The 18,488-nt window shown below is 35.3% G+C and overlaps 1 protein-coding gene across 2 annotated transcripts; it reads left to right on the top strand.

Moving 5' to 3' along the window:
* The first annotated feature begins 99 nt into the window (after positions 1 to 99).
* Positions 100 to 14,331, top strand: itih3a.1 (inter-alpha-trypsin inhibitor heavy chain 3a, tandem duplicate 1). Of its 2 annotated transcripts, XM_016520350.1 has the most exons (22): positions 100 to 247; positions 1,299 to 1,331; positions 1,993 to 2,016; positions 2,788 to 2,942; positions 3,033 to 3,137; positions 3,225 to 3,387; positions 4,273 to 4,383; positions 4,534 to 4,662; positions 4,856 to 4,972; positions 5,071 to 5,239; positions 5,555 to 5,680; positions 6,963 to 7,144; positions 7,694 to 7,882; positions 8,304 to 8,443; positions 8,646 to 8,803; positions 8,924 to 8,950; positions 9,425 to 9,478; positions 9,576 to 9,689; positions 11,759 to 11,960; positions 12,091 to 12,263; positions 13,632 to 13,743; positions 13,819 to 14,331. In XM_016520350.1, the coding sequence occupies exons 1-22, from the start codon at positions 152 to 154 to the stop codon at positions 13,955 to 13,957; spliced, it is 2,718 nt and encodes a 905-aa protein (XP_016375836.1). In that variant the 5' UTR covers positions 100 to 151; the 3' UTR covers positions 13,958 to 14,331. The 2 variants fall into 2 exon arrangements, with proteins under 2 accessions (XP_016375836.1, XP_016375837.1); XM_016520351.1 differs by lacking the exons at positions 1,299 to 1,331; positions 1,993 to 2,016.
* Positions 14,332 to 18,488: the final 4,157 nt, after the last annotated feature.

The following is an 18,488-nucleotide window of genomic DNA, read 5'->3' on the forward strand; positions in this document are numbered from 1 at the left end:
GATGGTGCAAATGTTCAGTACTGATCAATAATTTAGGAACAAAGATCACAAATCCCCACTCCCACTCAAATAAATATTTGCTCTGTTACAAAGTGTACAGTGGTTTTAGAGTGTTCAAAAGTCCTGAGTGTGATAGAGTAGACGGTGCATCATGTCTGCAGGGTGGATATTCTGCGTATTTGTGTGCATATGTTTTCCTTCAGGGTCTTTTGAGACCCTGGTCGTCTCAAAGGGAAATGAGCAATGGGTAGGTCTGGTTTTGTTGTCATTTACTCATGTTTTGCTGCACTAATGAAGTGGCTTATAGGCATTAACTCAGTGATCACTAACATTCTGAGCTACAGTATGTCTTCATTGTCAATACAATATCAAAAATAGGAAAATATCCATCATAGTTTAACCATCATAGATTTATCGTTACAGTCAGGGCCTTGCACATACATTTTGGGGGCAGGTATTCAAGTAAAAAAAACAGCCCTCTCATAATTATTTATAAATCTAAAGTTATATACTGTTAAACTTTTACACCTACTTACACCAGTTGACACTATAAACTATGAGGCTGTTATACCATTAAAATGAAATCGGTGTTTTACATTTATCAAAATCTAATTACACTGCAATTACAACTGCATAATGTTATGAGAGTAATGTTTAAATATAACATATTGAGAAAAATGAATTATATTACATGTAAACTAAAATCGCCAACTGAATAAGTGAATCGCAGAATCATTTATTCAAACGATTTGTTCAAACCGACTGATTCATTCAAGATCAAAGTAACCACGTAATTTATAAATGAGTCACTGAAACATTGACTCACCCAATTCATCCAAGAACAAAACACCACTATGTGTTTCAAGGAGACACAAATTTTCTGCTTTGTTTGGAACTATTTTATTTGATAAAATAGCGCAAGAATAGTCAAGATTGACAGTGTTGTGTCTAGAAATGGTCAGTTAATATAATAAACCTATTGTTTATTTCAGCTGTTGTATAAAATGTATATCACATTTGCAATCCTGCTGATATTTGTTGTTGTTTGCTTAATGGAAGGCTATTACCTAATCTTGTACAGTCTTGCAGAATTCGAACATACATGCAGTTGTGTCAGACACACCATAGTTGAGAATTTATGCCACGGGCCAAATTTAAATAAAAACTAAAGTATAAAATAAATAAATATCTTGCAAAAAGGGCACTTATCCAGTCCAAAAGCAGGCCAAAAGCACCCCTTTTGGGTGTATCTGTGCATGTGTCTTAATACAGTAATGCATCCTCTTATGTCCCTCCAGGTCAGTGATACCAGCATGACCAGAATCTTAAAGGTATTGCAACAATGTTGCTAAAAGTCTGCTATGCCAATTGATTATGTAAAGCAGTGGTTCTCAACCAAGGGGGCCAGGGCCCTCTGGGGGGCCTCAGCAAACTTCCAAGGGGGCCTGATACTTAAAGGAATGGTTCACCCAAAAATGAAACGTTTGCCATCATTTACTCACCCTCATATTGTTCCAAACCTGTATAAGTTAACTTATGCTAAACACAAAAGAAGAATTTTGAAGAACCAAACAGATGTTGGTCTCCATTGACTTCCATAGTAGGTAAAAAAAAAAATATCATGGGGACCATCAATTGTTTGATTACCAGCACTCTTCAAAATATCTTCTTTTATGTTCAACATAAGAAAGAAACTTATATAGGTTTGGAACAACATGAGGGTGAGTAAATGATGACAAAATTCCATTTTTGGGTGAACTATCCCTTTAGGTTAATATATTTATGTAAAAAAAAATAACTCACACGGAGACCTTTCAAGTCAAAATGGTTGAAAATCACTGATGAACAGTATTGAAATTATATTTAAGAATTAGAAAAGTGTCAAATAATATGCAACACGGGCTATTTTTGTCGGTTAGCTTTAATACACACAATCTTTTTACATCTAAATCTTGTCGCCATCTAAAAAAATCTTTCATTGTTTCCTTACAGAAGCGAAGTGTGAGCAGTGGTGAGGTGGGAACTCTAGTTACATTTCACACAAGTTTGTCTGTCAAGACGTTGTGATTTAAAAGTTTATTAGAAATTAATATGGGCGATTCTTGGGTTAGTTTTACCTTATCTGATCCTTAAAAAACTTGTTGGCTAACGATTTAGTTCATTTAAACATATTTTTTTTTATTTTATTAAATATATGTATTATAAATGTAAACACATTTAAATGTGTTTTAATTCATATTAATATATTTTACCTGAATAAAATGAGTTAATTTAAATTATTGGTTGTTTGACGTACTGTATTTGACGCTGATCTTAACAAGCTCAACATCTGTCCTGAAATGACCACAGTCAATAGAAGTAATCACGGCTGCAAAATGTTTGTCATATTTTACCCTTTCACCTGTTGTGGAGGATTAATGATTTATTGAGCTTGAGCGTTCCAAAACTTTGCAGGTTTTGAAAAGGTTTGAAAATGATTTTGTTACAAGAAGTTTTGGTAACACTTTATTTTAAGGTGTTCTTGTTACATATTTGACATGTACTTACTATTATAATAACAATAAATTATGCATAATTACATGCAAGTAACCCTAAGCCAAACCCTAATCTTAACCATATAGAACGTGTAGTTCATTAATATTAATTAGTACTTAAATGTATAATTACACTGTAACAAGGACACCTTAATGTAAAGTGTAACCAAATTTTTATATATCATTTAGACAGCAATAGATCAGTGACACTCTTTATTTGCCTCTGTATGTTTTTATTCTCTCTGTCTTTCAGATTGAGGTGCAGAGCATGAAGGTGGACTGCAAGGTGACATCACGTTTCGCCCACACTGTCATGACCACTAAAGCTCTCAATAAGGCCAACGTCTCACAGGAAGTGTCTTTTGAGGTGGAGTTACCCAAGACCTCCTTCATCACCAACTTCAGCATGTCAGTCCTTTTCCATCTGATTGAGTTTAAAAGTCAAGTTGCGGAAATGATTGCAGCATGTTGTGACTTTTTTTTTTTTTGGATTTTCAGGGAGATTGATGGCAAGACATACACAGGTGTGGTGAAAGAAAAAGAGCAGGCCAAGCAGCAGTATCAGAAGGCCGTGTCATCTGGCCAGACTGCTGGTTTAGTCAAGTGAGAAGAGGAAAACAGGAAGTCAAGTGAACTTTAAACAGTTTGTTGTTAATGTACTACTAACTATCTGGTGTTCTGGTGTTCCAGGGCTTCGGGTAGAAAAATGGAGAAGTTTTCTGTTACTGTGAATGTCGCAGCAGACAGCAGTGTCATATTTATTCTCACCCATGAGGAACTTCTTGAGCGACATTTTGGCAAATATGAGCTCATGATCAGAGTCAAACCCAAACAGCTGATCCAGCACTTTGAGGTTCATTATTAACCACAGCAGATTTTATAACATCATAATTGAGAAGCCACATTTAATACAAAAAATCATTTGTCAATAAGTGAAAAAGGTGAAAAACTAATGGTGGTATTTTAATTTTTACATTAAAATTTCAACTTAAAATCTTTATGGTAAAAGAATAGTTCACCCATAATTTAACTATTTAATCTCCGTCAGGCCATCCAAGATGTTGTGTTTGTTTGTTTCGTCATTGGAACAGATTTGGACAAATTCAGCATTGCATCATTTGCTCACCAATGGATCCTCTGCAGTGAATGGGTGCCGTCAGAATGAGAGTCCAAACAGCTGATACACTTGAGAAAGCAATATTATGGACAGTATTTTAGCCAGAAGCAATGGTCTGAAGTTAAAAAACCTCTTGATGGATTTATTTATTAGAAACAAGCAGCTTTTCTCCTCACGATACGTAAATTGATTTCAGCTGTTTGGACTCTCATTCTGACGGCACCCATTCACTGCAGAGGATCCATTGGTGAGCAAGTGATGCAATGCTGAATTTCTCCAAATCTGTTCTGATGAAGAAACAAACTCATCTACATCTTGGATGGTCTGAGGCTGAGAATTTTCAGCAAATTTTCATTTTTTGGGGTGAACTATTCCTTTCAAAATTTAAACATTTACAATGTTACTGTGTAGATCTGTAATGCATGTCTTTGTTAAAACATCTTTCCTCAATAAAAAATATAACAATATTTAGAATTTTAACAGTAATAATTACTCTCATACTATGAACACCTCTTATCAAAACAATGAATTACTTGTTGGCTTGAATTCATATTGTGCATATTAAATGAAAAAAAAAAAGTAAATAAAATAACCATAATCTGTCTTGTCTCCCACCCACAGATTGTAGCAGACATTTATGAACCTCAGGGAATTGCGTTTGTGGAGGCCTACGGTACATTCATCACCAATGAACTGCTTCCTCTAGTGGAGAAAACTGTCACTGACAAGAAGGTGACAGTTTTCTTTGCATGGACGGATACCACTTACAATATACCAGTATAAAGCACTATTAGTATGCTAAATAATGCTAGTAACTAAGAAGGATCTCCGTTAGAGAATAATAATGGTGATGATAATGATAACAATTTGATCTTTGTTCAGGCTCATGTGTCCTTCTCTCCAACACTGGATCAACAGAGGAAATGCACCGAGTGTGACGGGACACTCATTGATGGAGATTTCTTCATTAAGTATGATGTCAACCGTGCTCATGACATAGGCGATATCCAGGTCAGATATCATTAGGATGATAAAGACATGCCTGATAAAGACATGACAAATGAACAAATGAAAAGAATGCTTTTCTGTGGCCTGCTAGTTAACATGCTATATGTTAACGTTTGAATTTGTTCAACCATTCTACAAATTATTTATTGGAAAAGCACAAAGAGTACGACGTAAATAAAATTTTTATCATCTACAGATTGTAAACGGATACTTTGTGCATTTTTTCGCACCGGCTAATCTTCCAAGAGTACCAAAAATGGTCGTTTTTGTGATAGACAACAGCTACTCTATGGTGGGAAATAAAATGGCACAGGTGAGTTATGATGTCTGTTAAATGAGAAAAGACTGTTTTCAATTTCATATTGTCAGTACTTTGGACATACTTTGGTCTGTGTTTGTTGTTGAAATGAGACTAAAGAGGCTCTAGTGACCATTCTGGGTGAACTCCCAGAGGAGGACTACTTTGCCATCATTGTATTTTCAACCACCTTTGTTGTATGGCGGCCACATTTAAGCAAAGCAACACCAGAAAATGTGAAAGCAGCCCAGGAATATGTCAAAACAATTGAAGTTATTGCTGGTAAGTATGAATATGAAATATACAAGGAAGTGAATTTATCACTGAACAAATTATAAATGATTAACTGTATAGTATATAAATATATAATATTATATAAAGCAAAACAGTACAAAGCACATGAATTCCTCCTTTAAAAATTGGTGAAAGAATCCCCAAAGCTCCTATGCAATGAGCACAGCAAAAGTCACTCAGTGTAGTTTACATTAAGCAGACATAACGTGTTTACTAGCAAGTTATGACAAAATAACTTTTTTTTAATTTATCAGTAATCAAATACCAAAAATTGTCACATGAGCACTTTTGTTTTTGCCTCAGGTACTGAATTGCATGATGCTGTCATGCATGGTGTGAAGATGTTGTATGAAGAGCAGCGTAACAATACAGCCCCAAAGAACATGGTACTGATGATCATTTTGCTGACCGATGGGGAACCAAACACTTGTATGTATATGCATGTACCAACAACTTTATACTTTGCATGATTTTCCTTAAAGGGGTCATAGGATGCTACATGCACTTTTACAAGTTGTTTGAACTGAAATGTGTGTTGGCAGTGTGTGTACACAACCACCCTATAATGATAAAAATCCACCCAGTGTTTTTTTTTTAATCTGGTTAAATGTTTTCCCCTTTCTCAAATCGAGCCGATCTCAGATGCTTGTCTGTGTGATGTCACAGCAGTTGTCATTTACTTCTGACATCTGAGCTGCTGAACTCACAATGGCTTACATTTGTTTCTAAAGGGAATGCTCCCCCGATCTGCCTAAATGCGTCTTATGTTCGCGCGAATCATTCATGATCCAGCCTCATCTACAGAAGAAGTGAGTATATGATGTCACACAGACAGGCTACTCCCACGAGAGTTTGTTTGACAGTAGCGTTTCAGCACAGACTGGACTGGCGTCTTACCTTAGACCCGCCCTGAGTGAGTTGTCATCAGTCCGCCATTGTTTCACTGCCGAAGCAGATGTAGACAAGAATGACTCCTAACAAGCGATTGAAGTGTTCTGTTCTTGGATGTAATAATGAACATAGCAGTTGTCATTTACTCCTGACATCTGAGCCGCTGAACTCGCAGTGGGTTTCGTTTGTTTCTGAAGGGAATGCGCCCCCGATCTGCCTAAATGCGTCTATGTTCGCGCGAATCATTCATGATCCAGCCTCATCTACAGAAGAAGTGAGTATAATGTTTTGTAATGAATCTTTGCAAATCGCCTTTCCTAATAATGTGCTAATTAGCAAGTTTCACGATGAATGCGGCTAAAGTAAACAGTCCCTCAGAGAGCAGCTCGGAAGAGAGGGGCGGGGTCAGCAGAGCTCATTAACATTTAAAGGAAAATGCTACAAAAACGGCTTGATCTGAAAAGAGCTGTTTTTGACAGGGTAAAAAAACTACAATTTTTTACACGTTTTTACACTACCATTGAGAAATTTTAACCAAACTATGTTACAGACTTTTCATTAAGACCCTAAAGAATCATATCAACTTGTGGAAAATGGGCATCATATGACCCCTTTAAGGAAAAACATTGCCTAGAAGTATCCCTAAAGAAACATGCAGGAAACAGCCCTAGTGTCATTTCCATTATCTTATTAAAGAACAGCAACGAGAACTCAGAAAGGTTTAGCTCAAGAGCAGACTTGATTAATCTATCAGTTATTCATGGCTGTTGTACTTTTTGTTGTTGTCTGTGATGGAATCATAAATCTTATTCATTTTTAGATCCGAGAACTCTTCCTGAGATCCAAGAGAACATTCGTCACACCATTGATGGGAATATCACTTTGTTCAGTTTGGCTTTTGGTAACGATGCAAACTATGGGTTTTTGGATACTTTGAGCAAGCAGAACAATGGCTTGGTTCGCAGGATTTATGAGGACTCGGATGCCCCACTTCAGCTAAAGGTAGCGAAACTGAGGTCTTTGCAAAATATTGATTCCTTGTAAATGAGCGAAGTAATTTATTTATAGTAATAATTTACAGAATAGCTGACAGAGAATTTCAAAAAACAAAATGGACATTATAACTGAAATATAGAAGCCTGTTTCAGCTGTGGGATAAAAAGCACACACACAATGAACAAAATAGGGTAATTGTGACTTTTTCCCTCACTATTCTGAGAAAAAAAAGTTATAAACCTGCAACTGCGAGTTAACATAGCGCAACTCTGCTTTTTTTCCTCACAATTGTGAGAAAAAAAATTTGATAAATCCCATGGAGGAAACAAACTTCCATAGAAATATACCCAGGTGTAATGATTAAATTAAATTAAATGATTAAATCAACTCAAAACCTTGTGAATTGGAATTGAATTGGGAAATGTACATCCATAACCAATCCTGGTAATGATCTAGTGTAATTGTGATTATACTTTAAATAATATGTTGATCTTTTTAGTAATGCTGTCTTTCAAGAAAATACTGCTAATGGTTTGCTAATGGTTTGTTACCAAGGGATTTTATGAAGAAGTGTCAAGTCCTCTACTCTCAGACGTGCAGTTTCACTATCCAGACAACACGGTTAACTCACTGACAAGAAGCCACTTTAAACAGCTATTCAATGGCTCTGAGATCATGGTCGCTGGCCGACTTAATGACTTAAATGAAATAGACAACTTCGCAATTGAAGTGTTCGCACAAGGGGTGAGTAAATACTCTATCATGTCACACATAATCATAGTTCATAGCTCCAGTATTGATAAGCAATTATAAATGTGGACATTGGTCAGTGTGAAAGAAAATTTTTTTTAATTAAATAAATAAAATGCCTTTAGGATTACAAATAATTTAGTGTCATTTCTGTGCCTCTAGCCATTGGTTGGTCAAACAGATAGCTCTGCCCCAAACTCACACCATTGGTTGAGGCATTGTTGCCATATCAGCCTTACTTCCAGTTGCTGCTGCATGTTAAGCTGGATAAGAGAGAGTATTTTAACAATAGAAAAATTACATCACCAGTGAATCCATTAATATTGTTCAGTTGTGTAAAATCATTCTTAGTGAATTTACATCATTGGTTTTGGGGACTTGTAAATCTAATCCCACTTTGTTTGTTTCGAAACAGTTCGAAAATAACTTTGAGCTGAAAGGTCAAGCAAATACTCAGAAGTGGGAAACCATATTTCCTGATGAAGAGTATATCTTTGGGGACTTTACTGAGCGTCTCTGGGCGTATCTGACCATCCAGGAGCTACTGGATAAGAAGTCTGTTTGAAAAAGCTTGATCTAAAACTTTCAAGGATAAATAGTCCTCTACATAGTTTTAATTCAATGTGAAAATGACTAGTATAAATATAATTTGCCTGAATTAATTTGACTGATTTTAATTGGGTCTGAATTCATTCATATTCTTTTAACCAAAAGATTTGAATCAAATCCAATTATAATACAAAATATTTTCTGACAGAGACAAGGGTACACCAGAGGAGAAAGGAAATGCCACTGACGAAGCTCTGCGCCTTTCGTTAAAGTACAACTTTGTTACACCGCTTACCTCCATGGTCGTCACTAAACCTGAAGATGAGACCAAAAATGACATGTTTATTGCTGACAAGCTGACTGAAGGTATGTCTAAACTGAAGTTTGCAAGAGCTCATGGAAATGGAAAATAAAAAAAAAATTAAAAAAACTTTACGTTTAACCAGCTATATGACACTCACTCTTTTTATCAACATTGATTCACAGAGGAACGAGGAAAAGTCCAAAAATATGGTAAGCCGTTACACTGGCACGTATTAATCTGGTTATTAAAGTGTGAAGTCACAGGTCCCAGTTTTTGCTCCTAAGATCCAAAAGCAAACGATAAATTTGCTAATTCATGAACACGCCGCTGTACTATTACCAAAACTCATGATCCCAATCTTTATCTTCATAACAAAATCTTAGTTGGCCAGACAGTGATTAACGTATTATAAATCGTTAAAATAGTAGTGTCCTTGACGCCGTGGCCCAGGGAGAATGTAGCTTAGCTTTAAGGTGCACTATAAATGAATAGTGCTCATGAATGGCTGTTGAGGTAGAATTCCTACTTGAGATTTGTACCTGGAAACAGTATTTGATACGTCACGACTTAACGAAGTAATGTGAATGAGAGTTTCATTTACTTTTTTCATATTTGACATTATGTCAAACCAAATGAGCTATTCCGTTGCATTTATTTTAGTTCAATCATTGTCTTATTTGCAGGTTACACAGCCATAGCGGCCAGCTACCCGATGTACTCTGCACCCATATATTATGGTAAATATAAAACTCTCTGCACTAGCAATGTGAAAGGTAGGTAAAGCTTCATAAGTCACATCAGCAGTGCTGTTCTAACAATTTGCCAATGTAACAGTTGATGGAGATCCACACTTCATCATTGAGCTGCCCGATCAGAATGATGCTCTGTGCTTCAACATTGATGACAAACCTGGTACCATCTTCAACCTTGTTAGAGACCCACTTACAGGTGAGAACAACTTGCTATATTTCATCAGAAAGGTCCAGTGGTATTCAACATTATAGGCATAGCTTCACAAGAACATAGGCAAACATGAAAATAACGGTTGCCCCTACTGACATAGCAGATTCATTCAATCCAACAGGATGACAGATTTAACTAGATGAGTAAAGTTTGTAAACAAACTTTGATGTTGGCTTGACAAAGCCTTGTTTAAAAGTTTGAAATAACTTTGAAATGCTTGAAGCCTGAAAATTAGAATGATTAGCACATTGCTAGAATGTTTTAAGAGGTTGTTAGTATGATTTAACACGTCAGCATGTTTGAACATATTTTACCATGTTGTTGGCATGATTTATCACGTTGCTACCACATTTTAACATGTTTTATAATGTTATTAGCATGATTAAGCATGTTTTAGCATGTTGTCAGCATGATTTATTACATTACTGCCACGTTTTAGCATGTTTTACCATGTTGTTAACATGATTTATCACATTGGTACCATGTTTAAACATGTTTTATCATAATGCTAGCATGATTTAGCATATTTTAACATGTGGTTAGTATGATTTATCACATTTCTACCATGTTTTAACATGTTTTACCATATTGTTAGCGTGATTTAGCATGTTGCCACCATGTTATAACATGATTATTTATCACATTGCTTCCATGTTTTAACATGTTTTACCATATTGTTAGCGTGATTTAGCATGTTGCCACCATGTTATAACATGATTATTTATCACATTGCTTCCATGTTTTAACATGTTTTACCATATTGTTAGCGTGATTTAGCATGTTGCCACCATGTTATAACATGATTATTTATCACATTGCTTCCATGTTTTAACATGTTTTAGCATGTTGCTAGCATGATTTATGACATTACTACCATGTTTTAGAATGCTTTACCATGTTGTTAACATGATTTATCCCATTGCTACCATGTTTTAACATGTTTTATCATGATGCTAGCATGATTAAGCATGTTTTACCATGTGGTTAGTATGATTTATCACATTGCTACCATGTTTTAACATGTTTTACCATATTGTTAATGTGATTTAGCATGTTGCCACCATGTTATAACATGATTATTTATCACATTGCTTCCATGTTTTAACATGTTTTAGCATGTTGCTAGCATGATTTAGCACATTGTTAGCATGTTTTAACACATTGCGAACATGTTTTAACACGATTTAGCATGTTGCTAACATTTGTTTATTTGTATCCTCATTAGCCACTACCTAGGTAGTGGCTACTCTTTTTGGGGTCCCAAGTAAAAAATACAAAACTATATTAATCAACAACAATAAAACATACAAACCCAAAATTCATTCAAAATATCCAAATCAACAATTTACAATATATTGTGCCATTAAATATTTTTTTCAAAGATTTTTTAAAACTCATTTTATGTGTTAAAAAATGTGTCATATCCTATGACAAACCATTCCATATTTGTATTCCTCTATACATCACAGTCCATTGCTTTGCAGGGAACAGGAAGTAAAAAACATCCTTTTGATGCATGCCTGGTGTTAAAATTATGAGTAGTAGTACTATACAGAATTTGACAATACAGGACATTCGGAACTCTAAACACTGAAATATTTCTTATAAAGCAAAGCAGGGAGATAATCATTCTATCCTTCACAGTAAAGTTTTGTGCATTCTTATGATATTAGCCCTTCTACTACAGTTTAGAGTGAGTGAAAACCATAGGTCAGATCAGTTAGAAAAGATACAGCAACCCGAATCAGACCGGTCTGCAGGTCTGATCCACTTTTGGTGGTTATAGCTTGAAAACTCTAGGAGGAAATCCAAATTTAGCCTCAGAAGAAAAAGAAGAAGCTTAAATAGTAGATCAGTTTGCTGGCTTTGTAAGTAGTTTTTATATTTTATATGTGTTTTTCACATTTCAATTGGAAATAAGATTCCCATTTCTATTGAAACAAGAATTTTGGAATGTTGTGCCTAAACATTTCAGAGAAACCAACTTATAAATAGCTTATAAATGGCTTATAATGACTTGTATTTGAAATCACACATATGGTGGTGTTCCACAGGTATTGTGGTCAATGGCCAAACCATTGGAGATAAGAAAGTCATCCCAGGAAACAAGATGCACACCTATTTTGGCCGCTTTGGGATTATTCATGAGAAGTTTGGTATCAGATTGATGGTGAGCACAAAGGAGATCTTAGTCTCTGAAAAGGGAAAACAGGCAAAATTCTTCTGGACTGATACTGCAACAGTTAAAGGGCCCAAGTAAGATGCAGGATATCATTGTTTCACTTTATTCCTATTACATCATTATGAGCTAACTGAAATAACCATTTCAAAAGGGAACAGGGGAAAGACTCATCGTCCTGACAGAACATTGTCCTTCTTTCTCCAGCATGGATCTGCAGGTGGTCAAAGATCGCAGTTTAACCGTGACCCTAAGGAACTCAGTCAAGTTTCTTATTATCCTGCACAAAGTCTGGCAGAAACACCCGTATCATCAAGACTACCTCGGGTTCTACACCTTGGACAGTCACCTCTTTTCAAGCAATGTCCACGGCCTGCTTGGTAAAATGTCTGAAGAACTTACCACACTATATACATTATGTAATGTTAACCCTCTGGGCCTCTTCATTTTTTGGGTCACACTTGGTACCTTTGCAGTCAAAAGTGACTGAAGCCTTGAAATGTAACTTTTTTTTTTTCTTTTTTGATTATTATTTAGAATTTTTGAGGGGATTTTATGATACTATGCAATATTTACACTACCAGTCAAACGTTTTTTGCACAGTAAGATTAATATGTTTGGTAACACTTTAGAGTAGGGAACACTTATTCACTATTAACTACAACTTTCCCTCAATAAATTCCTAATTTGCTGCTTATTAATAGTTAGTAAGGTAGTTGTTAAGTTTAGGTATTGGGTAGGATTAGGGTTGTAGAATAAGGTCATGTAGAATAAGGCATTAATTTGTGCTTAATTAGTACTAATAAATGACTAATATATTCTAGTAATATGCATGCTAATAATAACCAACTAGTTAAGAGACCCTTAAATAAAGTGTTACCAGATGTTTTTAAAGAAGTGTTTTCTGCTCACCAAGCCTACATTTATTTGATCCAAAGTACAGCAAAAACAGTACAATTGTGAAATATTTTTACTATTTAAAATAGCTGTTTTCTATTTGAATATGCTTTAAATTGTAATTTATTCCTGTGATTTCAAAGCTGAATTTTTAGCATCATTACTCCAGTCACATGATCCTTTAGAAATCATTCTAATATTCTGACTTTCTGCTCAAAAACATTTATTATAATTATTATTATTATGTTGAAAACAGCGGAGTAGAATTTTTTTTTCAGGTTTCTTTGATGAATAGAAAATTCAGAAGATCAACACATCCCTTCTCTTCTTTAAAAACAAAAATCTAAATCAAGGCTACAGCGAAGCACTTACAATGGAAGTGAATTGGGCCGATTTTTGGAAGATTTAAAAATCACAAATATGAAGCTTATAATTTTATAAAAGCACTTACATTGTTTGTTCTGTTAAAGCATGTTTATTATTTGAGTTCTAATGCTGTTTAATTGGTTTTGCAGTTGTTTTAGGCTTTATGGTATTGTAGGGTTTGGTTCCCATGGCAACACATCTATAAAACTGGATATAACTTTACACAGAAAAGATTAAGTGATTTTTTTTCTCATGTTTTTTACATCAGAAACGGAGTATTTTAACGTTTACAAATTGGTCAATGTGTCTCCCACCGTAACCCAAAGGATGGACAAGTGGAAACGTTTTTGTGGTTATCAACATTAAGTCACAAATGCTGTCAACGTAACTCTTGATGAGTTTGAAATATTGCTTTTATGGATTATTATTATTAATCAGCACAGTCTGTGATAGTTGTGCTCTGAACTGTGTTCAACTCTCTTTAGGTCAGTTCTACCATGGATTGGAGTTTGAAGTAAGTGAACCGTTTCCAGGAAAGGATCCAAACAAACCAGATGCCATAATGTTTGTGAAGGAACACGAGCTTGTAGTTACCAGGTGAATTTAAGACACTACACAGTTTGCACATGAAAGGTCGATGTTACCTTAAACTGCGTTCTTCTGTGTCAACAGGGGTTGGCAGAAAGATTTCAGACAGGATGTGAAGAACGGAGAAAAAGTGCCCTGCTGGTTCATTCACAATAACGGCACCGGGCTCCTCGATGGAGTTCACACAGACTACATCGTCTCCGGTCTCTTCAAGACAATCTAACAATGAGCCTGAAAGCCAGACAAAACAATGACTGTAATGACTAATACAGTTGTAATCAAACAGTTAATAAAAGAAAGACTTGAGAGATGAAAATATGAACATGTCATCATCAAAATGATCAAGCCATTAGTCTTTACATAGAACTAGTGTTGTCCAAATATTGATTTTAAATACTCAATGCATCAATACAGTGGCTTGCAGGTAAATGCAGGACACTCAATCTCTGAATGTGCAGTGAGTTTAACAAGCATTTTCAACGTGCGCCACTTATGCTTTGTCACATTCGCATAATTTCCAACAATTTGTGAAGAGATTATTACAGCATTGCACTATAGATTTGTATAAACTTTCCACCCAAATAAAAGCTTGAAGGTCTAACTCTTTCAAGTGAAGGTAATTATTAAACATAAGTATTGTAATTTTAATACAGAGTGTAAAGAAAAATAATGAGTACAGTAAATACATAATACTACTTGTTTTATTACAATAGTGATATATTTCTGAGTCTTAGAAATATTATTGTTATTATTATATAACTTACCTCAGAGCAGACATAAGGATATATGAGAAGATACTGATTTTATTTTTAAATGGTTTTGAATTTTCAAGAATTTTCTAAGTCAGAAATACTAGAGTAATGACAACACTGCTTGAAACTTAAAACATGCAATTGCAGATATACATTTAAACATGAAACTGAAAATGATTAAATTAGCAAACAAAAGATTGAAATATAAATGCAATGTGAAATTAAATGACCCTGTACTGGATACTTTTGTCATTTCCTTTATGAATTTGGAAGTAGAGCATTAATGTCAATACAGAGTTAATAATAATAATAATGTCAAATATAAAATTCTATACTATTCAAAATCAATTAAAACTAAAATATTAAAAACTATCATCAATAGAGAAAGGAAAACTTGTGCAATGTTTATATTGCTGGTGCTAGTCCTCATCAACAATCCTCACAATTTTTATAATAAAAATACATTTGGCTCATTTTGTATGACTGCAGTTGACAGATTTTTCCAGGGAAGATCACATAACTCAAAGCTAACAAAGCCCTTAAAGCTAGCATAAAAAAACCTTTACCACAAATAAACATGATACCTTACAAAGACACCTGACAGTCACTCGCACACACAGAACTAACATAAATACAAAATGAACAAAAAAAAAAAACACTTTGAAGACAACACTAATCTAGCCACTAACTCAAACTAAAATGATGACTAAACTGTGGCAAATGATTCAAAGAAAACTAAGTCTGAATGGTGTATAAGAAACACTTCTCTCACAAACGTCAGATCTCAGTAAACATGTTCTTGGCCAAATTAAGGAGCAGATGTTCATGTAAGTGAGTGCTTGATCTGTGTGTCGTCAGTGAAGCGGATCATTCTCTCAGCTTTACAAACTTGCAGTCAGTGGCTCCCTGTGCTCACAGTGACCACAGCTTCTCATTAGATACAGTCAGAACAGCACACAGCCCATGAGTACAGCCATTTAAACATGAACAGCTGGACACCTTTTATTGCCTTCACAATTTCATTTGACATAATTCTGTGGTGTGACAACTAAGTAAATATAGTCATTCATTAGAGTTATTAAGTGTGTCTGTGGGGAAGTATTATTTGTATTCTATTAATTATAATATTCATTTAAATCTTAATTTAATTGGACAGCTATACATCCAGCCATGTCTTGAAACTTGACAAATATGGTTCCAAAATATCATTAGGGTGTATCTTCAAGTGTTTTGTAGACCACAGATTTCTTTGTAAACTGATTAAACTTTAGGAAACAAAAACAATGAATTCCTAAATGCAGATTTTTTTTTTTTAAATATAAAGTCTATTAATAAATCTACTGAACTATTTGCATAGATTTTAATCTTTGACACCCAAAATTATTTCCTATCCTGTCTGGTGGCAGTGGAGTAGCGGACGGGCACGCACTGCTGGGGGGGCCCGCGTGTTGGGGGGCCCCGCGATAACCTCCCCATGCTGGGTTGCGTCGTATCATGTGTCGACGATAGACAGAGATATTGGCTTTAAATCTTAATTTAATTGGACAGCTACACATCCAGCCATGTCTTGAAACTTGACAAATATGGTTCCAAAATATCATTAGGGTGTATCTTCAAGTGTTTCGTAGACCACAGATTTCTTTGTAAACTGATTAAACTTTAGGAAACAAAAACAATGAATTCCTAAATGCAGATTTTTTTTTTTTAAATGCAAGTCTATTAATAAATCTGACAACTAAGTAAATATAGTCATTCATTAGAGTTATTAAGTGTGTCTGTGGGGAAGTATTATTTGTATTCTATTAATTATAATATTCATTTAAATCTTAATTTAATTGGACAGCTATACATCCAGCCATGTCTTGAAACTTGACAAATATGGTTCCAAAATATCATTAGGGTGTATCTTCAAGTGTTTCGTAGACCACAGATTTCTTTGTAAACTGATTAAACTTTAGGAAACAAAAACAATGAATTCCTAAATGCAGATTTTTTTTTTTTTAAATACAAGTCTATTAATAAATCTACTGAACTATTTGCATAGATTTTAATCTTTGACACCCAAAATTATTTCCTATCCTGTCTGGTGGCAGTGGAGTAGCGGACGGGCACGCACTGCTGGGGGGGCCCGCGTGTTGGGGGGCCCCGCGATAACCTCCCCATGCTGGGTTGCGTCGTATCATGTGTCGACGATAGACAGAGATATTGGCTGTTTCTCAATTTCGAGAATGCAAAGAACGGACTTGCGTTCTCGTGGAGACCGGTCTTGCCAAACTTCCTTGGAAGAACGAACTCGCGAGGACACAGAACGCACCCTTATGAGAATTGAGATGTGCTGCGTTCTTGCTTAACTGACCGCATAGTCACAGCATAAGCAGCGGCCAATGAACAATAAATATAACATAACATTACAAACAAATGCTATTTTACAGCGTTATATGTTTAACTATGACTATGTTAAGATTCATTTTAATATGCCAATAAAAATACTGCAGACTTTCTCCGGATCTAATAACTTTATTAAAATTAAGCAAAACAAAACGATAAATGTTTACTTTCAAGAGCCGTCAAGAATTTGCGAGAGCGATTTTATAGATTGCAGGCTTCCGTACACCGGCCGGCCGCAGTGTCTTCTGGGATTTCTAACGGCTCGAGGTCTGCACTCAATGCATCCTCGATATCTTTGACCAGCGGGTGTCATCAGAATTCGATGTTTCGAAGGTTTTCAATACTGTATATTCCACTCCGTGCATTTATTTTATTTTATTTTATTTTATTTTTTGGAAGATAAAATACAAATTAGCAAACCAAATTGTGTCTGAAAACAAAAACCTGTCTGAACCACTGATCTATATAATGACTGTTACATTAGGGGAGGGGCCATTCAAATATTTGCAGCAGCCAATTCTCTCAAGTTTTCGCTAACAGTTCAATTTTACCTATTGTTCATAATTGACCTGAACAAATAGAAATGATAACAACTGGTAAATCTGATTAAAAAAAAAAAAAGAAAAATTCATCCAAATAAAATAAATAGGTTTATGTATTTTAAAAATACAAATGTATCAAAAATAAAAAGTAATTTGGCCACAAACGAGCCAGCTGAATAGCAGTATTCAATGTACGTACTGTACACATACAGTAGGGTTGCAGAACTTGCCCTGCGGATGTATGTTAAGCTGTGTGTGTGTGTGTGTGTGTGTGTGTGTGTGTGTGTGAGAGAGAGAGAGAGAGAGAGAGAGAGCACATTTTAGCTTATGAATGTTTTTTTTTTCTGTTGTAAGTGTTTGTTGCACATTTTGACGTCTTGATGACGGGGGTAGGGGGGTCCCACTTAAAGCACTGTCTGTCTAAGCCAGCCATTTTCACAGTCATGATAGATGATAGCGTTCTGTCCAGAGCCAAACTGTTCCTAGCTTTGGTTTTGTTCAAACCCACCATGGAGAACACTCTCTGCATCTACATTTGAGTGGGGAAGCCACAGTGCTTTAAGTGGGAGCCCTCTACCCCTGTCATCCAGGCATCAAAATGTGCAACAAACACTTACAACAGACAGAAAAAAAAACATTCATAAGCTGAAATGTGTACTCTCTCTCTCACACACACACACACACAGCTTGACATAGGCCTACATGCTTAGGGCAAGTTCTGCAATCCTACTGTATGTGTACAGTATGTACATTGAGCACTGATGTTCAATTGGCTTGTTTGGGGCCAATATATAAAACATAAAATATATAAAATATAAATATATAAAACATTTTATTTTATTTGGATGAATTTGTCTGTCTTTTATCAGATTTACCCATTGTTGTAACATCGCTAGTACTTTGCTTAGTTTCTGGGAGCCAAAGTGAAGTTAAAGCTTCTGGTTGCAAAGCAGCTGGAGAGTTTTTGACTGCATCAATAGTAATTTATCACGAATTTGGCTATATTCCACAACATCAGATCTCACTATCTTTGATCACAGGCAAGTGATTTCGTCCAGGATTCTCAAAATGC

The sequence above is a fragment of the Sinocyclocheilus rhinocerous genome, unplaced genomic scaffold, assembly GCF_001515625.1.
Source record: "Sinocyclocheilus rhinocerous isolate Xijiao unplaced genomic scaffold, SAMN03320098_v1.1 scaffold269, whole genome shotgun sequence".
Taxonomy (NCBI): Eukaryota; Metazoa; Chordata; class Actinopteri; order Cypriniformes; family Cyprinidae; genus Sinocyclocheilus; species Sinocyclocheilus rhinocerous.

Excerpts from the sequence above, each read along its gene's own strand:
- itih3a.1 (XM_016520350.1), top strand. The coding sequence starts at position 152 with ATGTCTGCAGGGTGGATATTCTGCGTATTTGTGTGCATATGTTTTCCT. Across the intron at positions 2,943-3,032 it reads TTCATCACCAACTTCAGCAT|GGAGATTGATGGCAAGACAT; the intron begins GTCAGTCCTTTT and ends TTGGATTTTCAG. Across the intron at positions 8,951-9,424 it reads AGGAAAAGTCCAAAAATATG|GTTACACAGCCATAGCGGCC; the intron begins GTAAGCCGTTAC and ends TCTTATTTGCAG.